General features: G+C 38.0%; 2 protein-coding genes across 6 annotated transcripts in view; one reads left to right on the top strand and one right to left on the bottom strand.

The window, feature by feature from the left end:
- Kcnh7 (potassium voltage-gated channel subfamily H member 7) overlaps positions 1 to 1,506 on the top strand; it is a 489,779-nt gene extending 488,273 nt beyond the window's left edge. For all 4 annotated transcript variants that reach the window (XM_032903393.1, XM_032903394.1, XM_032903392.1 and 1 more), the window contains one exon: positions 688 to 1,506. In XM_032903393.1, coding sequence (XP_032759284.1) covers positions 688 to 954 — 267 coding nt within the window. In that variant the 3' untranslated portion in view covers positions 955 to 1,506. The remainder of the gene's footprint in view (positions 1 to 687) is intronic.
- Positions 1,507 to 10,835: 9,329 nt separating this feature from the next.
- Positions 10,836 to 17,842, bottom strand: part of Gca (grancalcin) — a 29,406-nt gene continuing 22,399 nt past the window's right edge. Inside the window, exons 4-8 of one of the 2 annotated variants that reach the window (XM_032903390.1) lie at positions 17,561 to 17,604; positions 17,150 to 17,297; positions 13,716 to 13,829; positions 13,338 to 13,396; positions 10,836 to 11,312 (exon numbers count right to left, since the gene is read on the bottom strand). In XM_032903390.1, the coding sequence (XP_032759281.1) occupies positions 11,298 to 11,312; positions 13,338 to 13,396; positions 13,716 to 13,829; positions 17,150 to 17,297; positions 17,561 to 17,604 (380 nt within the window). In that variant the 3' untranslated portion in view covers positions 10,836 to 11,297. Of the gene's footprint in view, positions 11,313 to 11,627; positions 12,014 to 13,337; positions 13,397 to 13,715; positions 13,830 to 17,149; positions 17,298 to 17,560; positions 17,605 to 17,842 lie in introns of those variants that run through there. The other variant, XM_032903389.1, reaches the window with a different exon arrangement.

Raw genomic sequence — 17,842 nt, 5'->3', positions numbered from 1 at the left:
ATGACAGTATACGTAAGATAAGGCGTATGAAGGACCCTTTATCCTGATTCTAAGCCTTCTGATAGTGTCCCTTTCAGTTATTTAAGCCTGGAGGGCAATCAAACGGAAGAAAGATTATTTCAATAAAAATCTGTAGACAGTCTTGTGGAAATCACCCTGTGGAAATTAAGTGTAAAATATTCTAGAAAGTGAAACAATGGGATAACAGAAGTTAGCATGTCAGAAGAAAAATAATAACAACCCAAAATATAAAAGTTAATTTACCTCTGGTTTTGAATGGATGAGAAATACATGCAACTATATTTTGATTCTTTGTATGTAATTGTTTTAGATTACATTTCTGGTAGGAATGCTGATTTTATTTCCCTAATTTCTTTCCTTGTTAGATAAAGCTAGTCACCAAGAGACATTTCTTAATCCAGTCTTATTTTTAATTAAAACCTATACAACTCAAAGTTGAATATTTAGAAAAAAAATCCTGAACTTTTAAATCTGGCTCGAGAGTGAAATTTTTCTTTACCTGAGATAACAGACCCCTAACGTCTTGACCATTTTAGGAGCTGTTGGCCAATACCCTTAGTTGCATACAATGACTGAGGAGAGAATGTACCTCTGGGTTATGCAAACATAATTTTAATTCACGGTTGGAGTGGATTGTAAAAGTGCATTTTGTTATCCTTCTACCAGTGTCCTGAATTTCTCGACCTTGAAAAGTCCAAACTCAAATCCAAAGAATCACTGTCAAGCGGAAAGCGCCTGAACACAGCTTCAGAAGACAACTTGACTTCACTTTTAAAACAAGACAGTGATGCGTCGTCAGAGCTTGACCCGCGGCAAAGAAAATCTTACCTTCATCCCATCCGGCATCCGTCTCTGCCAGATTCCTCCCTAAGCACTGTAGGGATCCTGGGTCTCCATAGGCATGTTTCTGACCCTGGTCTTCCAGGAAAGTAATTGTTTTGTACAATTTCTCCACATCCAATGTAAGTGCTTTTAATGGCTGTTTTCCTTTTTGTATTTAAATCCTCTCTACTTGACTCAGGGGCTCACAAGGTACCATTATATGCAAAAGTACTGTATATTTTTCCTAAATTGAAGCTTGTAAGGTGAAGTTGAGCAGTTAGGATGTACATAGACATAAGAGCTTTTTGGTTCCAAACGTTAAAACTGCCAGCATCCCAAGGCACCTTGTTTTTTGAATTTTATTTTTCAAATCATGTGCATGTTAGGGAACTCCAGTTTCTCTTGCATGGAGACTCCTATTGACCGCTTTTCCTGATCCAGTGCTTCATTATGAAAATGCCTTCCAAGCAAATAAGAAACCAAGGAATGAAAGAGTTCATGAGTACAACTCAGATGACCCTCAACTCATGAAAGGTCAGGGGGAATAAAGAGAGGTTAATAAAGAGAGGTTAGTCCCCTTGGAGAACAGACCTCCTTCTGTACTGACATATTTAGAGTTACTTACTTTCATTTCCTTTGATAATAAAGCAAAAAAGATGCAAAGTATGAGTTGTATACAGCAGTCAGAAAAGGAGCAAAAATCCCAAAATACCAAAAGATATAGTACTTCCTTGATAGATTTTTACAGGGATGGGTACATGAAAGACAGATAGAAATGGGTTTAGTAACCTTCAGGTCACATGAAGAAAATCCATATGAGGTTTCAACAGGAACCCGGGCCCTGGTTTCATGTCCTTAGAAGACCTTCGACAAGAGCTACTCATTTTGTCGAGATGACAGCACAAAGCTTCCAAAGGTGAGGAAACCGTGGGAAGCAGTTGCCTGCAGCCTCTGGGCCAGCGAGCAGTCTGTCAGTAAGGAGGATCTAAACCCTGCTTTTAGCCAGGCCAGTGGGAGGAGAACACAAAGATCTCGTGTGAATTTGGGTCCTACTTTTAGACAAATCGAGGAGGCACAGTGCTCCCCCAAGCTTGTCTTCAGCTAAATCATCATGAATACAGGACATCGGTGAGAGAGTAACATGGTCTCTCTAGTAAATTCTGCAGTAGCTGCTTTCAGACTACCTAAAATATTTACAGTCGTACATTTTTTCTGAGGGCTTAAAGGGAAAATTATTTTGTGTGTTGGGCGTGGTCCTTAACATGCCACTTACACAAAAGGACATTCACAATTTCTTCAGATTTTTATATGCGATAACAAGCTCGCATTTGATTAAATGGTAGGCACCCCTTTTTTTGAATGTGCAATTTCAGAGTATTTATGTTAACTAAACTCTTTCATTAAGAGTGGGTTGCTTCCTTGCTTTATTACCCCAGCTGTGGCAAATGGTGTTCATTGACCCACCTAGAAAATTCTTAAATTAATTAAAAATTAAGTGAGAAATCCATTATATATAATTTAGGCTGATTTATACATTGTTTCCAAATCAAAGAATGTATAAAGAACATAGTAAAAGAATGTATTCTAACATTTAATTATGTTATATACTGGAGATTGAGATGTCATTTGGACCATAAAATCAACAGAGGAAAATTATAATTTACAACTCTTATTCAGACTCCAGTTAAACTTTATTTTGAACTCAATTATAATTTTAAAATTTTCAGACACTAATCTATTGTGTTGTTTTCTTCCGGACAAACACTCAGAAATCTTTTGAAGTGTTCTTAGTCTTTCTACTAATTCTTACGCTCCCACTCACAGACCTTTAGATAGTATTTTATCTGTGCATTTTATTAAATGGTTGAATTTCCCTTCACTTTGTCAATGAACACCTTGACGCTAACCTGTCAGTCCACTTCGATGCAAGCAGTTTATTAAATGTGTGCAATAATACCACTGTATTAAGATGTGGTTATAAAGTGATCTTAAATTGTTCTCTCCATATTTTTGAGCAGTCACAGAATTTGCTAGTCTGACCTGAGGGGGAGGAGATCAGTTCGTAGAGAATGTTCTTCTTCTCACTTAATTTAAGAAAGTAATCACAGGCAGTTGCATATTTGCAGCAGCAAATGATTCGTCAACAGCTACAGGAAATTAGAATGGGCTTCCCCGATTGTTTGATATGCTACAGATACAAACGTAGACTAAAAGCCACTTTCAATCATTCATTCAACAGACATTTGAATGAGGTGACACATACAAGAGAGAGGGTCCTTTAAGTAGCGAACAGTTCAGATGTGGATATAGGGATCCTATTTCCATGTCGGGCAGATTTCTGCAGCCGCAACAAATTTCCTAAGGACTATTCCGTCTCAGCTCTGTGAGCATTCAGAATAAATTCATGAACCCTTGCTCATTTGTAAGGAGAGGGGATTTGGCAGGTGAGGAACAGAGGTCTAATTGTTTGATTAGTGGATACGTTCGCGGCAATATTTGGTATGATGCACATACAATTCATCCCGTTGAGAGTCTCGGTTAAATACTTCTTTATAGGAACTGGGCACGCAGGGAAGAAGGAAAGATGATGGGGCCATATACAAGCATCCATCTGATCTAAATTCTAGCACAACACAAACCCATGTCCTTCTTAATCCTTCGACATACAGCGAATTGTTTGCTGTTTAAATTGTAAGTCTCAGGGGACTGTGTAGGAAGATAAGCAGATCTTTTTCTTTTTCTATAGAATATTAATTTTAAAAGAGCCCCCAAGCAACATCAAGATATACATAGTCATAAATGTCAGATGAAAGACGGTTTAACTGACTTCTGGGTAATAAAAGCAATTATCTTGATTGCAATATGCACCCCCGAAATAGCTTGAAAATAGCATTGCCCTACCTATCATCTATAGCACAAACAATCTGTCACCTCCATTTTGGAGTCTTGCCCAAGGCCAGGTCTAACTGGAGGCACCAGGCAAACCTCAATGTAGTGACTGCTTTCCTTGGAGAGAATTAGAAATATTAATGTAACACCTTTTGCTCTTAACCCCAAATTAGCGTCTGGTCCCATGTCCTTAAAGTTTATTTGGATGAGATGTTCTCCTGCTGCTGTTAATTGCAGGACAGAGAATTGCCTCTAAGACTCATCATTCTAACCCAGAGGGGAGCCCCATACTTTAATTAGCTGATGAGAAAACTAGGAATAAAAAAAATACAGCATTGATGTTTTTAATATAATAGTCACTAATTCGACAATCCGGGGAAAGCAGGGGGCCAATCTGAGGCAGTGTAAATTTCAAGTTTATTACAATGGACTGGCCGTGAGAGTTAAGTTTTATAGTCTTGTAATCAGGGGAAGGGGAGTACTGACATTGGGAATCAGGTGTGATATGTGCATTTTAGAGCTCAAGAGTGTGTGGACTTGAACTTGTACAATGGCTCTAAAACGCCTAGGAGAAAGCATTTGTATCCGCACAACATCTTCAAATCCTAACTTACTTATCAAAGCTAAGGATAAAATGTATCGCCTCTCCGGTTCATACAAAAGAATAATTAATAGTAAGTAATATTATTTTAGAGTCAGAAAAAAAAAACAGTTCAGTAACCAGGTATTAGAAATGAACTATAACTCTGGCCATAATTTAAGGGACTCAATATTGTTTATTCGTGGATGAAACAAAACTAGAAGACATGGTATTGAAATGCTAATGGGCTTTTTATTTAATGTTAGAACATTTTAGGTCAGAAAATTCGATTGTCGTTTCATTTGTAACCACATTTTTGCAGTAACAAAAACATGCGAATCCTGGTCATTCAGAGAGGCTATGGGCAGACAGGTTGCTGTGCAGTGTCCTCAAACTGTGGTCCTGAAGTTAGCAATGCTCACATCACCCAAGAAGTTAGAAACAAATGGTTCTGGGTCTCATCCCAGATCTATTAAGTCAGAAAGATGAAGGCTGGGCCCCAGCACTGATTCTTCAGTGAGCAACTCTACACAGGGTCTGCACGCACACTAAAACATGGAGGTCCACAGTGTATAGCCTGCCGTCAGGCCAACTGGATCCTAACAGTAACTGTCTTATTCACACGCGGTATGACCCTGAGTGAATTACCCACTTTGAGTTTTTCCCTGATTCTGTAAAAATGAGATTATAGTCTGTGCCTCACTGAAGTTTGAGAAGAAACAAAATCAAGTTAAAAGTGCCTGGCACAAACTATGTGCTCTAAGGAAAAAAAAAAATCCTGTAATCCACTTCAACTCCCTGACCATGGCATTAAAAACAATGAGGAAGACAATTTTCTTTTGTGCAAGTGCTAAGTAACTATGTCCTTGTTTCCATGACTAAAGCTTTTGACTCAGAAAGACTTAACTGTAGCTACAAGCTTCCCTTAATGTTGTGCCATTCACACCACAGCTTTAAAGTAATAATATTGACAGTAATGGTAATGAGATATGACTGTCACTTTAAAAAAAAAAAAAGCAAGCACACTTGCTCTAAATTGATTTTAAATTCTTCTGGGTGACCTGTCCAACTCAAAGCTACTAGAGTATATTCTATATATGGAGTGCACTGTACATCGTCTCCTCCGATGTGATTTAGTTCCCAGACGGACATTCGAAACCATTTACAAAATTCAACTCTGACAGAAAACACAGTTACTGTTTTCACAGAGACTAGAGCTTCACGGTGGTAATGGCACTTTCAGGCCCCCAGATCCTTTCCCTCGTTGCACAAATACAGTCTATAGATCTTAAACACCCAAGTTCCTGTGTGGAATGCTGGAAATGACAAAAAAATGTTCGCTGTGGTCAACCTGACATCAAATCCTCCTTTTCCCGCTTATGACTGAGGAAAAACCTAAAGTGAACCCCGGGATTCAAAATAGTGTAAAGAGAAATGATTTCTGAAACATAGGGTGTACCATAGAGTGAGCCAGGCATTGTGTGGAGACGCAAGTTCATCCTGTGACATGCGCACTCAGAGCGGTGCTCAGGCTGTGGCGCAGTAGCGCTGATCACTGTGTGGCTGGTTACCCTGAGAAAACATCGCCACCATTCTGTCCTCCACCTAACGACACACGGACACTCAGTGTGTAATAGAACTCTACAAAGTGGTTTTCATGCACCTGTCCAAGATGGGGCTGCTAAAAAGAGACAGTGTTTGTGTTGGGGCCACCTCTTCTGTGTTATCTCCCACATATTTCGTCAACATAGGTAGACTGGCACATCCGCACTACAAATGCTGTTTAGATTTGAGATAGGTTACTCGTCGTCTCCCTGATTCCCTGAATGATCTCATTCAGAGCTGTTTGCTTGGGATCCTTAAAGGATATTAACATTTTTAATACTAAAAGGATATTTTCAGTGCTTTATAAAACACTAGGTATCGCGACTGATCAGGGCCCGTGCTTAGAATGTCATTAGAGTCTTCTGTGGTTAAAAAAAAAAAGTGTTTTATTTTAATGTCCAGTACTGAAGAAGAAAATCCACAGAAGACATGACTTGGCATATGACTGCAGGAAAAGAAACTATCACAAAGATGATTTTCCTAACTATTACATGGAAGTTGAGAAATGACTAATCGGAGTTATTTTAAACTACCATGTTATTACTATATGAGAATTAAACATTCATAAAAATGGAATGTATAAAAACTAGACTCAGTTGACCACATACTAGACGATTGGACTTTTAAACATACCCAGCAAGAACGATGGCAGTCGCGCCCCCAGTTAAATGCTTCTGTTTATGAGAAGTAGCAGTGGGAACATGGTCATTCTTTTATAATTAATGCCAAAACTTAGGTTAATTCTAAACCGTACTCCTGTCATCTGCGGCTTCAGTAAGTTAACATATTGTGGAAGATTTGAAATAACTTGGTGCACCTGTGACTTCAAAGCTTTACGTTCACACTGTGGACGCCCTCTGGTATATCATGATGGGACGTAAAAGCTCACGATTGTAAATAGCCACAGCGGCGAGCATTTTACTTGTATCAGTTTTCATTTTAGTTTATACTCCGAGTGCATAAAAATGTCCAGACCTTATCCCTTATCACTGATTAGGTGGGAAAAACCGAAGGATTGGTAAAGTTATGGTGAGCTCTTCCCACATTCTCCTCAAATGCTCACAGAGCTACGACAGCAATGGAATGAATGATGCAATGTCCCTACTTTACCATGAGGCTCCTACTGATGTGAACGAAAGGCACATGACCTCTCTATAGCTGCAATTTTCATTTTCTAATTCTGATGAGAAGATATATTATCCCAGAAGGCTTGCCAGTCAATGAATAATGTATTTCAGAAAAGAATGTGTGTGATCACTTGAAAAATGTCAGTCATCGGATGTAAGGAAGCTCACTCACATGCTGTTACATAAAACTCTGGAATGCTTTAAACTAAACGAAACAATCAACCAAAACACACACTACTTCGTACTCTTTATGCACATAATGTAGCATGGAATCATGACGCTTTCGAAATATTCTGTGCAGAAATATTTATTTTTTAGCCAATATTTTCCTCAAAGATTGGTATGTGGTGTTGACAGTGTAATCTATTTGCACAGCTAGTTTTGCAATAACCTTCTACAAATAACTGTACATAAGAAAAATGTAAATTTCATGTAAAAATGGTTGTGAATTTTTGGTAGCTGAAAGAAGTATACAAGTTGTATTGAAAATATAGTATATATATACATATATATATATACCTAACTTAAGAATGAGACATATAATTTCTGATCTATTTATACATGAAAAATTCAAGAATTTGTAAAAGAATTTATTTTGGAGGAAAAAAAAGGAAGTAAATCCTATTAGCTAGCTAGTGTACTTTTAATAAACTATCCAACATCCAACAAGATCCACCATTTTATTAAGTACAGTAGTAGACACACGATAGGCATGGTGGTGCTGATCACTTTGAAATTCCCATCACTCTAACAGTGCTACAGTTTTACTGAGTTCCAGTAGACCGCTAGCAAGCTGCGCTAAGCTATTAAGAAAAAAAAAAAGCATTAAATCTGAGTCTAAAGAAACTAAAAATTTTACTCATCGCCCCATTAGAACCATGGCAGTAAATGACCGAAATATTTATTGTTCGCTAAGATCTGCTGAGGGATAAATGGCCTTTAATGTATAGTAGCTCATTTGTAATGAAAGCTTGGCTATCTTTTCATTCAAGAATGGAACCGCGGAACTATTATTTCCTCTAGCTTAAGTTCCAAATGGCTTAATTTCTCCCCTAGCTGTTTTCGTGTCATTTAAGAAAATTCACACTATCTTTCGAAGAAACTTTTAAACAAAACTTGTAGGCTCTGGCACGGCGTCTAGGCGCGGCATTGGCTGTCTGCGTAGCGGCATAGACTCCTCATTCTCTGTTTTACAGATGTAAGAAGCCAAGAGCATATCTCCCCTTGTGGCAAACGTAACTGATACAGATAATAAAGCAAATCACATTGCTGCCTGTAGGCAAAATGGATTGTGAAATCAGAACCAAAGTACAAAGGCAAAATACCTGGCACTATTCCACAACGTAATTACCCTGTATCCTAAGACATATTTGAGGGTCCTGCATTTACACAATGGTGGGGATTTAAATATGCATGAGAAAGTCCAGTAAATCCTAAAGTTGTTTTCAAACGGCCTTTCGTTTCCAAAATAACTTGAGTATTTAATTAGTCTATTTCTAGAGCAGTGACATCCACACTGCTCAAGTCATCTTTTGAAATTTCAATAATCATAGAAAAATAAGACAACTAAATAAGCGAGGCAGACAATTAAATTGAAATGGTTATGCATGTATCTATCTACTTAAATGTTTGTACTTAGAGAAAAGGTTAAACTTCAACCCCAGTATATCGGCATTGGAAACCCGTCATTCCCGATTCACAGTCTTCCCAATTAGCTATTAAATGACGCTATAACTTCTAGATGTTAATGAAGGAGCACACCCAATAACGAGAACACCACATGGGCGAAAACCCTGTGCGTTTTCTGACTGTGGTGTATGGTAATGAGATAGATGTGCTCTTACCATGCGTTCAGACTGAGAGAAGCAAGCCTGTGCTTTCATCTATGAGCTATGTATTGTGGACAAAAGGGATGATTAGAACCTATGCTCTCTTCCTGATGAGATGGGGAAATCGTGCTTAAAAGTAAGTAGAAGGAAATGCAACAAGGAGGACCCAAAGCACAAGTTTCCTAGCATTCAAAATGAGAGACAGGTCTTGAGTCACGAAGGCGTCCAGATTTCTCCAAGTGTTTTTGCTAGAAAGTTTTCTTCTGTGTTCTAAATTAGAAGGAAATTTCAGTTTAATATCTGGAGAGATGCCCTGAAACAATGAGACTTGTATCCATTTAAAATACTGTCTGCATTCACCACCTCAAGACATTCTAAGCATTTGCATTTGTACCTTCCAATAGTGTGGACGTACTCTGCAGACATAGTTTAGATGATTCCTGAGCCTTAGGCATTCACTTGAGGAAGCTTAACTCACTACATAAACGATTTCACTAAAACAAACAAATGAGAGCTTCCCAAGCAACTACCGAAGTGCTAGGAGAGCCGCGGTTGTGCATTCCCTGTTAAGCAAAGGATGTAACTGAAAGCAGTCTCGGGATCTCAGCACGTGGGTTCAATTTACAAACTTTTCAAAACATATTCCTTTCAAATTTACAGAATGTTGTTAATGGAACAAGACAAACATATCCACTTTAATTTATCAAAAATAAAGGAACATTTAAAAATAAGCACATTTCTCACAAATAGTATTTATTTTGGTTGTTCAATTAGTAATATCATAAGGTTACAAGAGAACATGATTTGTATATTTTAATTAAAGAAATATCACAAATTGATTTTTGTTATTTTTTTAATTGCACAGAGTTTAAACTACCTTGATAAATTCTACTTTCTTCCGGGCTAAAGGCCTTTTCTGGAAATAAATATATAACTTGAATATATATTTGTTAACTTTCCTTTTCTGAATGCATGCCTAAAATAGGTTAATGAGCACAGTCCTTAAAATACATTTAAAGTGGACCAAATCAAGATTCCCATAGTATTGATTTTCCCTTGATGTAATTTAAAATGTGTAAACTGCCACTCAGACTAGAAGTGCAATACGTGACATTTACCCATTTGGCAATCTTTTAGATAATGGTTGAATTAATGCACCGCTGTTTGAACTGAAGCATCTCATTACAGTAGATATGTAACAAATTTTGTATGATACAAAACTTTACAGCAAGCTATTTGAATGTTTATTAAAAAATTCTCAAAGTGACATGGAAACATGTTTACTGTACAAATAAAAGCACTTATACATTAAGGGTGTACATTGCTCAGTGACTTGCAACATCATGATGTGGCTTCTGTGTTCTATCACAGCTTCAGATTCTGCATTCAGTGGTTCTCTTCATGCTGCTTCAGGCTACTGAGTATGTGGTCATGAACGAGCAGGCAGAGGGCAGTGTGTGTGGATTACTCACTGACCTATCCTTAGAAAACTGACAGAGTGGGTTTGATAGCAAGTTACATATTAATCAATGTCAGAGTGATTAGACATCATTTCCTTTCCAGGATCTTTTGAAGTAAAAGCCAATTGTTAAGTTTTCTGTATTTATAAAAAGAGGTTGCACTTTGGGGGAGTTTTCTTTAAAAAATATTTTTAAAAATCAAGAAGTTCTGTTTCAAATATTCAATTTTGCCACCAGCTAAACTAAAATTTTATCTATTTGCATCTGAATTCAGCTAGAGTATATTTAGTTAAAATACATGAAAATTCAGAAACTAAACTAACTCTGACATCTTAGAGCAGACAACTTAATGCAAAGAACCTAGTCACTCCTTGAAATCTTTACAGAAAATTTCACCAGAAATGCTGCTTTCCATAAGCAGGAGGAGGAGGTAGAAGAAGGGGAGGAGGAGGGGCAGGAGGGAGAGGAGGAGGAAGGAGGAAGAGGAGGAGGAGGAGGAGGAAGAGGAGGAGGAGGAGGGGGGAGGAGGAGGAGGAAAAATATAAGAGAAAAATATCAAAACCCTTCTTGGTGGGTTTTGATACACACACACACACACACACACACACACACACACACACACACACACACACGTCCACACTACCAATCCAACATAGAATTTCTGAACAGTTAAACAGTAACAGATTACTTGCTTTTCTTTAAACTGTTGCCATTCACTAGGAGCAGCACCAGGCTGTAACAGAAAAAAAGGTGAATGAATGCTGACCCATCACTAAAATGACCCACTCCTCAAAACTGCTTGATTCAAAGACAGTTGACATTTCAGGTTATCTATGCCTTCACTAATGAAAGAGAAAGGCATCTTCAGTTGAAATCTTTAGTATGGCCAAGGGTTTGCAAGTCTTGAATTTCTGCAAACAATGGGGCACAAGGTAGGAGGTCCACGAGTTTCTGTTCCACTGGGTTACACAGAGAGACCCTGTCTCACAAAACACACACAAAAAAAATTGAAGTTTAAAAACAAAGGCAATAGTGGAAGATGATAAAACATATTGTAGACAATAAACAATGCAACAAAGATGGTGAGACAATGCCTACTGCTCTAGGCTGACAGAACCTAGGAAGGACACAGTCTTAGGAGCTACAGATCCCTCATTCACAGGAAAGAATATGTGTTATGTTCTCTGACCGTATATCAAAACCCAAAGACAGCACAAAGTGCAGATGTCCCCTCCGACTCACTCCCAGAAACACCCACAGGTACCAACAAAATCTATAACTTGTAGCCTTTAGATAATCTAGACTTTCCTTATTTGGCTTCAAAGACAATCTGTCACATGACTACATTCCGACATGCTCTATTGTTAAGAACTAAGGCTCAGGTACGCTGGTAACGGTTAGCTACACACCATTAGTAACATTTCAAGAGAGCGTGCATATATCTGCAACATCATAACTTTTCCAAAAATAATATATCCCAAATACAAAAGTTATTGCATTGAACTGTGCTTTAAGGTTAAATAACAGAAAGGGGGTGCTTTCACAGGAAGGTATACAAAAAAGTTCCGCGAGCTTTTAATTTTAGGTAGTCCAGTCTGTTTCAATGAAGCAGAAGGATTCGCAGTCTGTCTCCGCCTTTGGAATGCTAGGCTTTCAAATTGTCATGGTGCCCTGCAAAAACTAAAACATGAGGAGCATTATCACGTGGCAACAACAAATGGTTCGTATTTGTTTAAAATTAACTACACTCTCTGAGAACTTTTATTGTAAGAAGATGAAACTGCTCAAGACTTATACTTCAAAGATGATTATTAAGTACTGTCTGTCCCACACCCTCCATTGAGAAACAGGACAAATCCAACTCAAAACCTCTATAACATGAGAGCACATAGGAAGCACCACTTGCTGTGGCTTCAGCTTACAAACAACTGGCACTGGGCTTATGGAGAGAATTTGACATGGAAATCCAGCAGCTTCACATTTTGTCACTGACTGAAAATCTCTCTCTCTCTCTCTCTCTCTCTCTCTCCTCTCTCTCCCCTTCCCCTCCCCCCCCCTCTCTGAAAAGATAACCACAAGTTAACAGCTCCTCATAAAAATCACCTTACCACTTAATGAACCATGTTAGTAGTTAACCACTAAAATGACTGGAAAATAAACTGCCAAACACCTGCCATGTCCTGCCATGTGATTCTACATATGACTGACTTTATCTGCCATATGATTCGCTAACCTTATGTTTGCATTAATGAAAAATGTAGAAAATAAGGTAGCCGCCAAATATATCATTTTCAGTTTTTGTGTTCTAGATCAGTTAATGTTTTTCAACATTTTACTGCAGTTACAGACTTATGGATTAATTCAGAGAAGCGGGGAGGGGGAAGGAGTCTATGCACATTGCACACACATGCACACATGCTCATGACCTCATGGAGCATATGTGGAGGTCAGAGGACATTTTTTGGAGAATGTTTTCTCTTCTACCAAATGGGTCCCTGGACTAGAACTCTGAATCTCTGATTGGTGGCCAAGGTCTACAGGCTAAGCCACCTCGTTGGTCCCATCACTTAACTTTTCAATAACTAACAGCAAAGCACAGATGGCATGTGTGTTCAGATACTCACATCTTCATACATGAAGTTCACGATCCTTCATACATGAAGTTCACCATCACAAGGCACAAATGGCATGTGTGTTCAGACACTCACATCTTCATACATGAAGTTCACAATCACAAGGCACAAATGGCATGTGTGTTCAGACACTCACATCTTCATACATGAAGTTCACAATCACAAGGCACAAATGGCATGTGTGTTCAGACACTCACATCTTCATACATGAAGTTCACAATCACAAGGCATAAATGGCATGTGTGTTCAGACACTGACATCTTCATACATGAAGTTCACAATCACAAGGCACAAATGGCATGTGTGTTCAGACACTCACATCTTCATACATGATCACAAGGCACAAATGGCATGTGTGTTCAGACACTTACATCTTCATACATGAAGTTCACGATCCCTTGTTGCAAGTGGTCTCTTCGCCTAAAGAAATCTTGACACATAAGGAATTATGTTTTAGAATTATAATTGAAAACCCATTAATTCTCAATACCTAAAGTCTATGATATTAAGACTGACACTATATTAAGTGTTTTAATATTCAAAGAAAGGGAAATATGAAAACATTATAAAACTGAGCAATCTCAATCTTCTCCATTTATATTCATCATTTTAAATATTTAAGATTATTTAGGTATCAGTGAAGAAAGATGAGGAAAAAATGCTATTATAGACTTCCAGAAAGAAACAAAAACACTATTCACAAAAAAAAATAGTCACGTAAATTGAATCCACTGTTAAACGCTGAGTACCTGTGAGGGCACGGAGCTTCACACAGCAGGCGACATAGTCATCAAAGAAAATCCGGCCATTCTTGCTGTAGCGTCTAACAATCGCTGCTAATGTCTGAGGACTCAACCTGTAACCTAAGGAAAGAGACTGACGCATTAAAGCCTTCCAAGTTAAATGCCATCAGGTACCAAAACCACTGCAACTAATAAAGTCAGGAAACAGAGGAACTCTGAAATTTCTTTCTACACAAAAAAATATTCAGTTTATTTTTGGCAGGACTGAAGTTTGAGTATATAACGGTGTATACATGGGAAGGAGGCACGCACTCTACCACTGAACCAAAGCACTTGAAAGAATATATTAGAAATACATTAATATTAAAAATGGTAATACCATTCATTAATAATTCCATATTCTATATTCATTCTCTATATATTAGTAATTCCAGACAGGGGTACATAGCTGACACAATTCTAACTTTGTAACAAAATCAATTCTAAAGAAAGACAATAACTATCTTCGTTGGCATTTAAAATGTATATTTATCCTGAAATCACCAGTGCAGGTATTTGATAGAGATTAGCACTTCAGTACCGCAGTGCCAAAAGCAGGACCATGATTGGTCTTTGTTATGGTTCAAATACTGTATTTCTGATAGAATGTCTGTTTTTTCTGAAAATTAGTCTGGCCATAAGTGGTGGAAACCAGAAAATGTTATTTCTTCTTCAAGTTGTTTTTTCTTCACACATATTTGTTCCTTCCTTACACTCCATTCAGTGTAAAATTTAGTGTGGATGCCTGTCTCCGTACAGCTTCTGATCATGCACTTCCAGTGTTAAGTCCTTCACGTCTGTTTTAAGTTCTACCCAAATGACTGCTCGATTGCTTTCATTTGAAAATATATTATCTGAAAAACTGGAAGGTTATCAAGAATGAATATCAAATAATAGAAATAAAAATTCAGGGATTCTATCTGCTACACTTCTAGCATGACCCTAATATATTAAATGAGACATGAACACCTAACTCAGGAGAAGGACACATTTGGTCTACATATCAATAGATCCGTAGATTTAGAAAAAAGACACTGATCCAGCCAAAGATAAAAATCAGTACCAGAAGGAAAATTCCACCTATAGTCCTAATAAAATATAACCCACAGGGCTAGAAGGAGCCAGGGCCAAAGCACTTGCTCAGTTCAATCCCCAAAAACTACAAAACAAAATAAATCATGTATACAGGATACATGTATGATCTCATATATATACATGTATGACCTAATATATATACATGGGAAGGAGGCACGCACTCTACCACAGAACCACATGTATATATACACACAATTCATATGTATATACCCAGAAAACATGCTTAAAGTAAATATAAATTAAGAGCCATACGAAAACACACAATAACTCAACTACATGAAGATACAGTTAAACATCCATCTAGTGAGTTATGATCTGGGTGTGGGATGAACACAATTCCTAAAACTTTTCCATAACTTCAAGGACTTTAAGAATATTTGAAGGCATTAAGTTTGAATGGTTCAGGATAACTTAAACATGTGATTACAGTCTGAGGGAGCACGGGACACAGCAATTGTTTGTAAACCAGAAGACAACTTGTCAGGTGTCAGCTCTCTCCTTCCACCATGTGGCCCCTGGGAATCAAGTTCAGGCCATCGCATTGGCAGTGGCTTTTGGCCACTAAGCCTCCTTGCAGGCCCAGAGCAATCCTTTCTTGCATTCAGATGCTGCTTCAACCCCTGAACCTTTTCAGGTTGGTTTGTTAGTTTGTTTGTTGGGCTTTGGGGGGTTTTGTTTTGTTTTCTGACTTTTTTTCAAGACAGGTTTTTCTCTGTATAGCCTTCCTTGGCTGTCCTGGACTTCATTCTGTAGGCCATGCTGTCCTCAAACACAAATATCAGCTTGCCTCTGCCTCCAGAGGCACCACCACTGCCCGGCTCCCTTTTTAAAAATTCCCTTTGAAAAAAACTAGCAGAATTTTTTTTTAAAAAATTATACTATTAAAAAGCAGAGTTGAATCAACTATTATTAAAGATCTACAATTGAATATGTTTATTTGGCCAAGATCTTCCCTGGATACTAAAATCAAATGTCTATTTACATAATTAAGTTGAAAGAATTCACTAGTTTGAGCTTTGGCATATAATTTAAGCCCAGAATTTAAATTTTAAACAGGTAATTTTCATTTATATACATTTTGTTTATGAATAAACATGTACAAAAATTACTAGATAAAAAAAATTAAAGAAGCTCCTTAAAGCTGGGCAAAGCTACTGAAAGCCTGGACTGCAGAGTCCAAAGAAGGAGGATCTCAGTGGATCTGAGGTTCGCCTGGGCTACACAGTGCGCTCCAGACCAGCCTGGGTATAAAGTGAGCAGAATGAGAATCCAGCTTTATAACCTACATACATATGCACATATTGCATATGGTATATATAAGGAGAGAGGAGGATATAAAAGAAAGGCAAGTATGGCAGAGAACCACAGAAGTACCTGTCAGGGTAATAAACATCAGTGTACATTACCACTCTCTGCAAAGTGAACCGAGAGCCTTAGCCTATGAGAAGTACAATGAAAATAATTACATCTTTAAACTAATCTGAAGTGCACTCTTTCCACTTTGAAGTTTGTCAGGACCTGCTGCCACACGTGTCCTACACTGTGTAAGGAAAAGGAGAAAAACAGACAAGTTATTTTTCTGTTGAAAAGCTAGAGACACCTGTGGTTGACAGTCGCAGGCTTTCATACAAAATTAGAGAGTCCACTAAGGTATAAGTGTATGAAATACAAATGGCAGGTGCTAACATTAGGGATGACAGTTAAATGTACTCAGGAAATTCACAATGAATAGAAGACTGTCTTCGGAAAAAAATTCAGATGAAATTATGAAATGGATATAAGGACTCAGTGGTAGAGCGCTGGTCTCCCACATACAAGACTGAGGACTCAATGTTCAATGCTACCACGAAGGAAAGAAAGAAAGAGAGAGGGGGGGAGGGAGAGGGGGGGAGGGAGGGAAGATGAAAATGCAGCAGTAATAAAGATTGTGTTAGTATCTTTGATTAGGACTTACTTACAGTTGTGAGCCAAAATTAAGGGACACACCAACAAAAAACAGCCCTTTATTAATTAAAGCATGTAACAAAGATAATTTTGTGAGCTGGAAAGACGGTTAAGTGAAGAACAGAACACTTTCTGCTCTTGCACAAGACCTAGGTTTCATTACCAGCACTCAGGTAGTAACTCCAGTTCCAGGGAATCTGAGGCCCTCTTCTGGGTTCCTAGAGCACCAGGCACATACACCATACTCATACATACTTTCAGGCAAACAAACTCATAAGATAAAATAAATTATTTATGAATATGAAAAGTCCAGAGCTGCGTCGAAGAGTAAAGAAGATTGTAAAAAATGTTAAAAGTCTTACCCATGAGCGCGATGGCTTGACTCAGCTCATGATGCTCTACGGTGCCACTTTGATCCTGGTCAATGGTCATGAAGTTCTGCTTCCAGGCATTGAGAGCTGCCCAAAGCTCCTTGAACTCGTTGAATCCCATTTTTCCTGTGTAGTCTCTCTAACAGTTTTATTAACAAAAATAAGTTTGGGTACCTGAGAGAATTCATCTGATCCTGTACCCAAATCCCTGTCTCAGAAGTACATATTCTTTTGCAGTTCGCCTGGCACAGCCTAAGAATAGATTTCTGTATGAAAATGAAACTATGTGGACTTTAAACAGGATCTTACAGAATATAGTTAGCTCTAAAATTAACAATTGGTTTAATGTTAAGAAAGCAGTGACTCTATATTCTCCTATTTTCTATTTTCATTCAAGGATACATCCAACATGGCAATCATAATTCTGCAGGTTTCCAAGCTGAAAGCTGTAAGACATATTCAATATTTGAATATTAGACTCTTTCTAGTTTTATCTATGCAACATTAGGATATTCCTCACTTCATAAAAATATTCACAAATAAACAACACAAAACAACTATAATAAATATTTATTGACTGCTCTGCATTTAGAAAAGTAAGGGGTTGGGGATTTAGCTCAGTGGTAGAGCGCTTGCCTAGGAAGCGCAAGGCCCTTGGTTCGGTCCCCAGCTCCGAAAAAAAGA

Source organism: Rattus rattus, chromosome 5 (genome assembly GCF_011064425.1).
Source record: "Rattus rattus isolate New Zealand chromosome 5, Rrattus_CSIRO_v1, whole genome shotgun sequence".
In the NCBI taxonomy this organism is placed as follows: domain Eukaryota; kingdom Metazoa; phylum Chordata; class Mammalia; order Rodentia; family Muridae; genus Rattus; species Rattus rattus.
The sequence above is the reverse complement of the archived record's forward strand: the minus strand, read 5'-3'. Positions and strand labels throughout refer to the sequence as shown.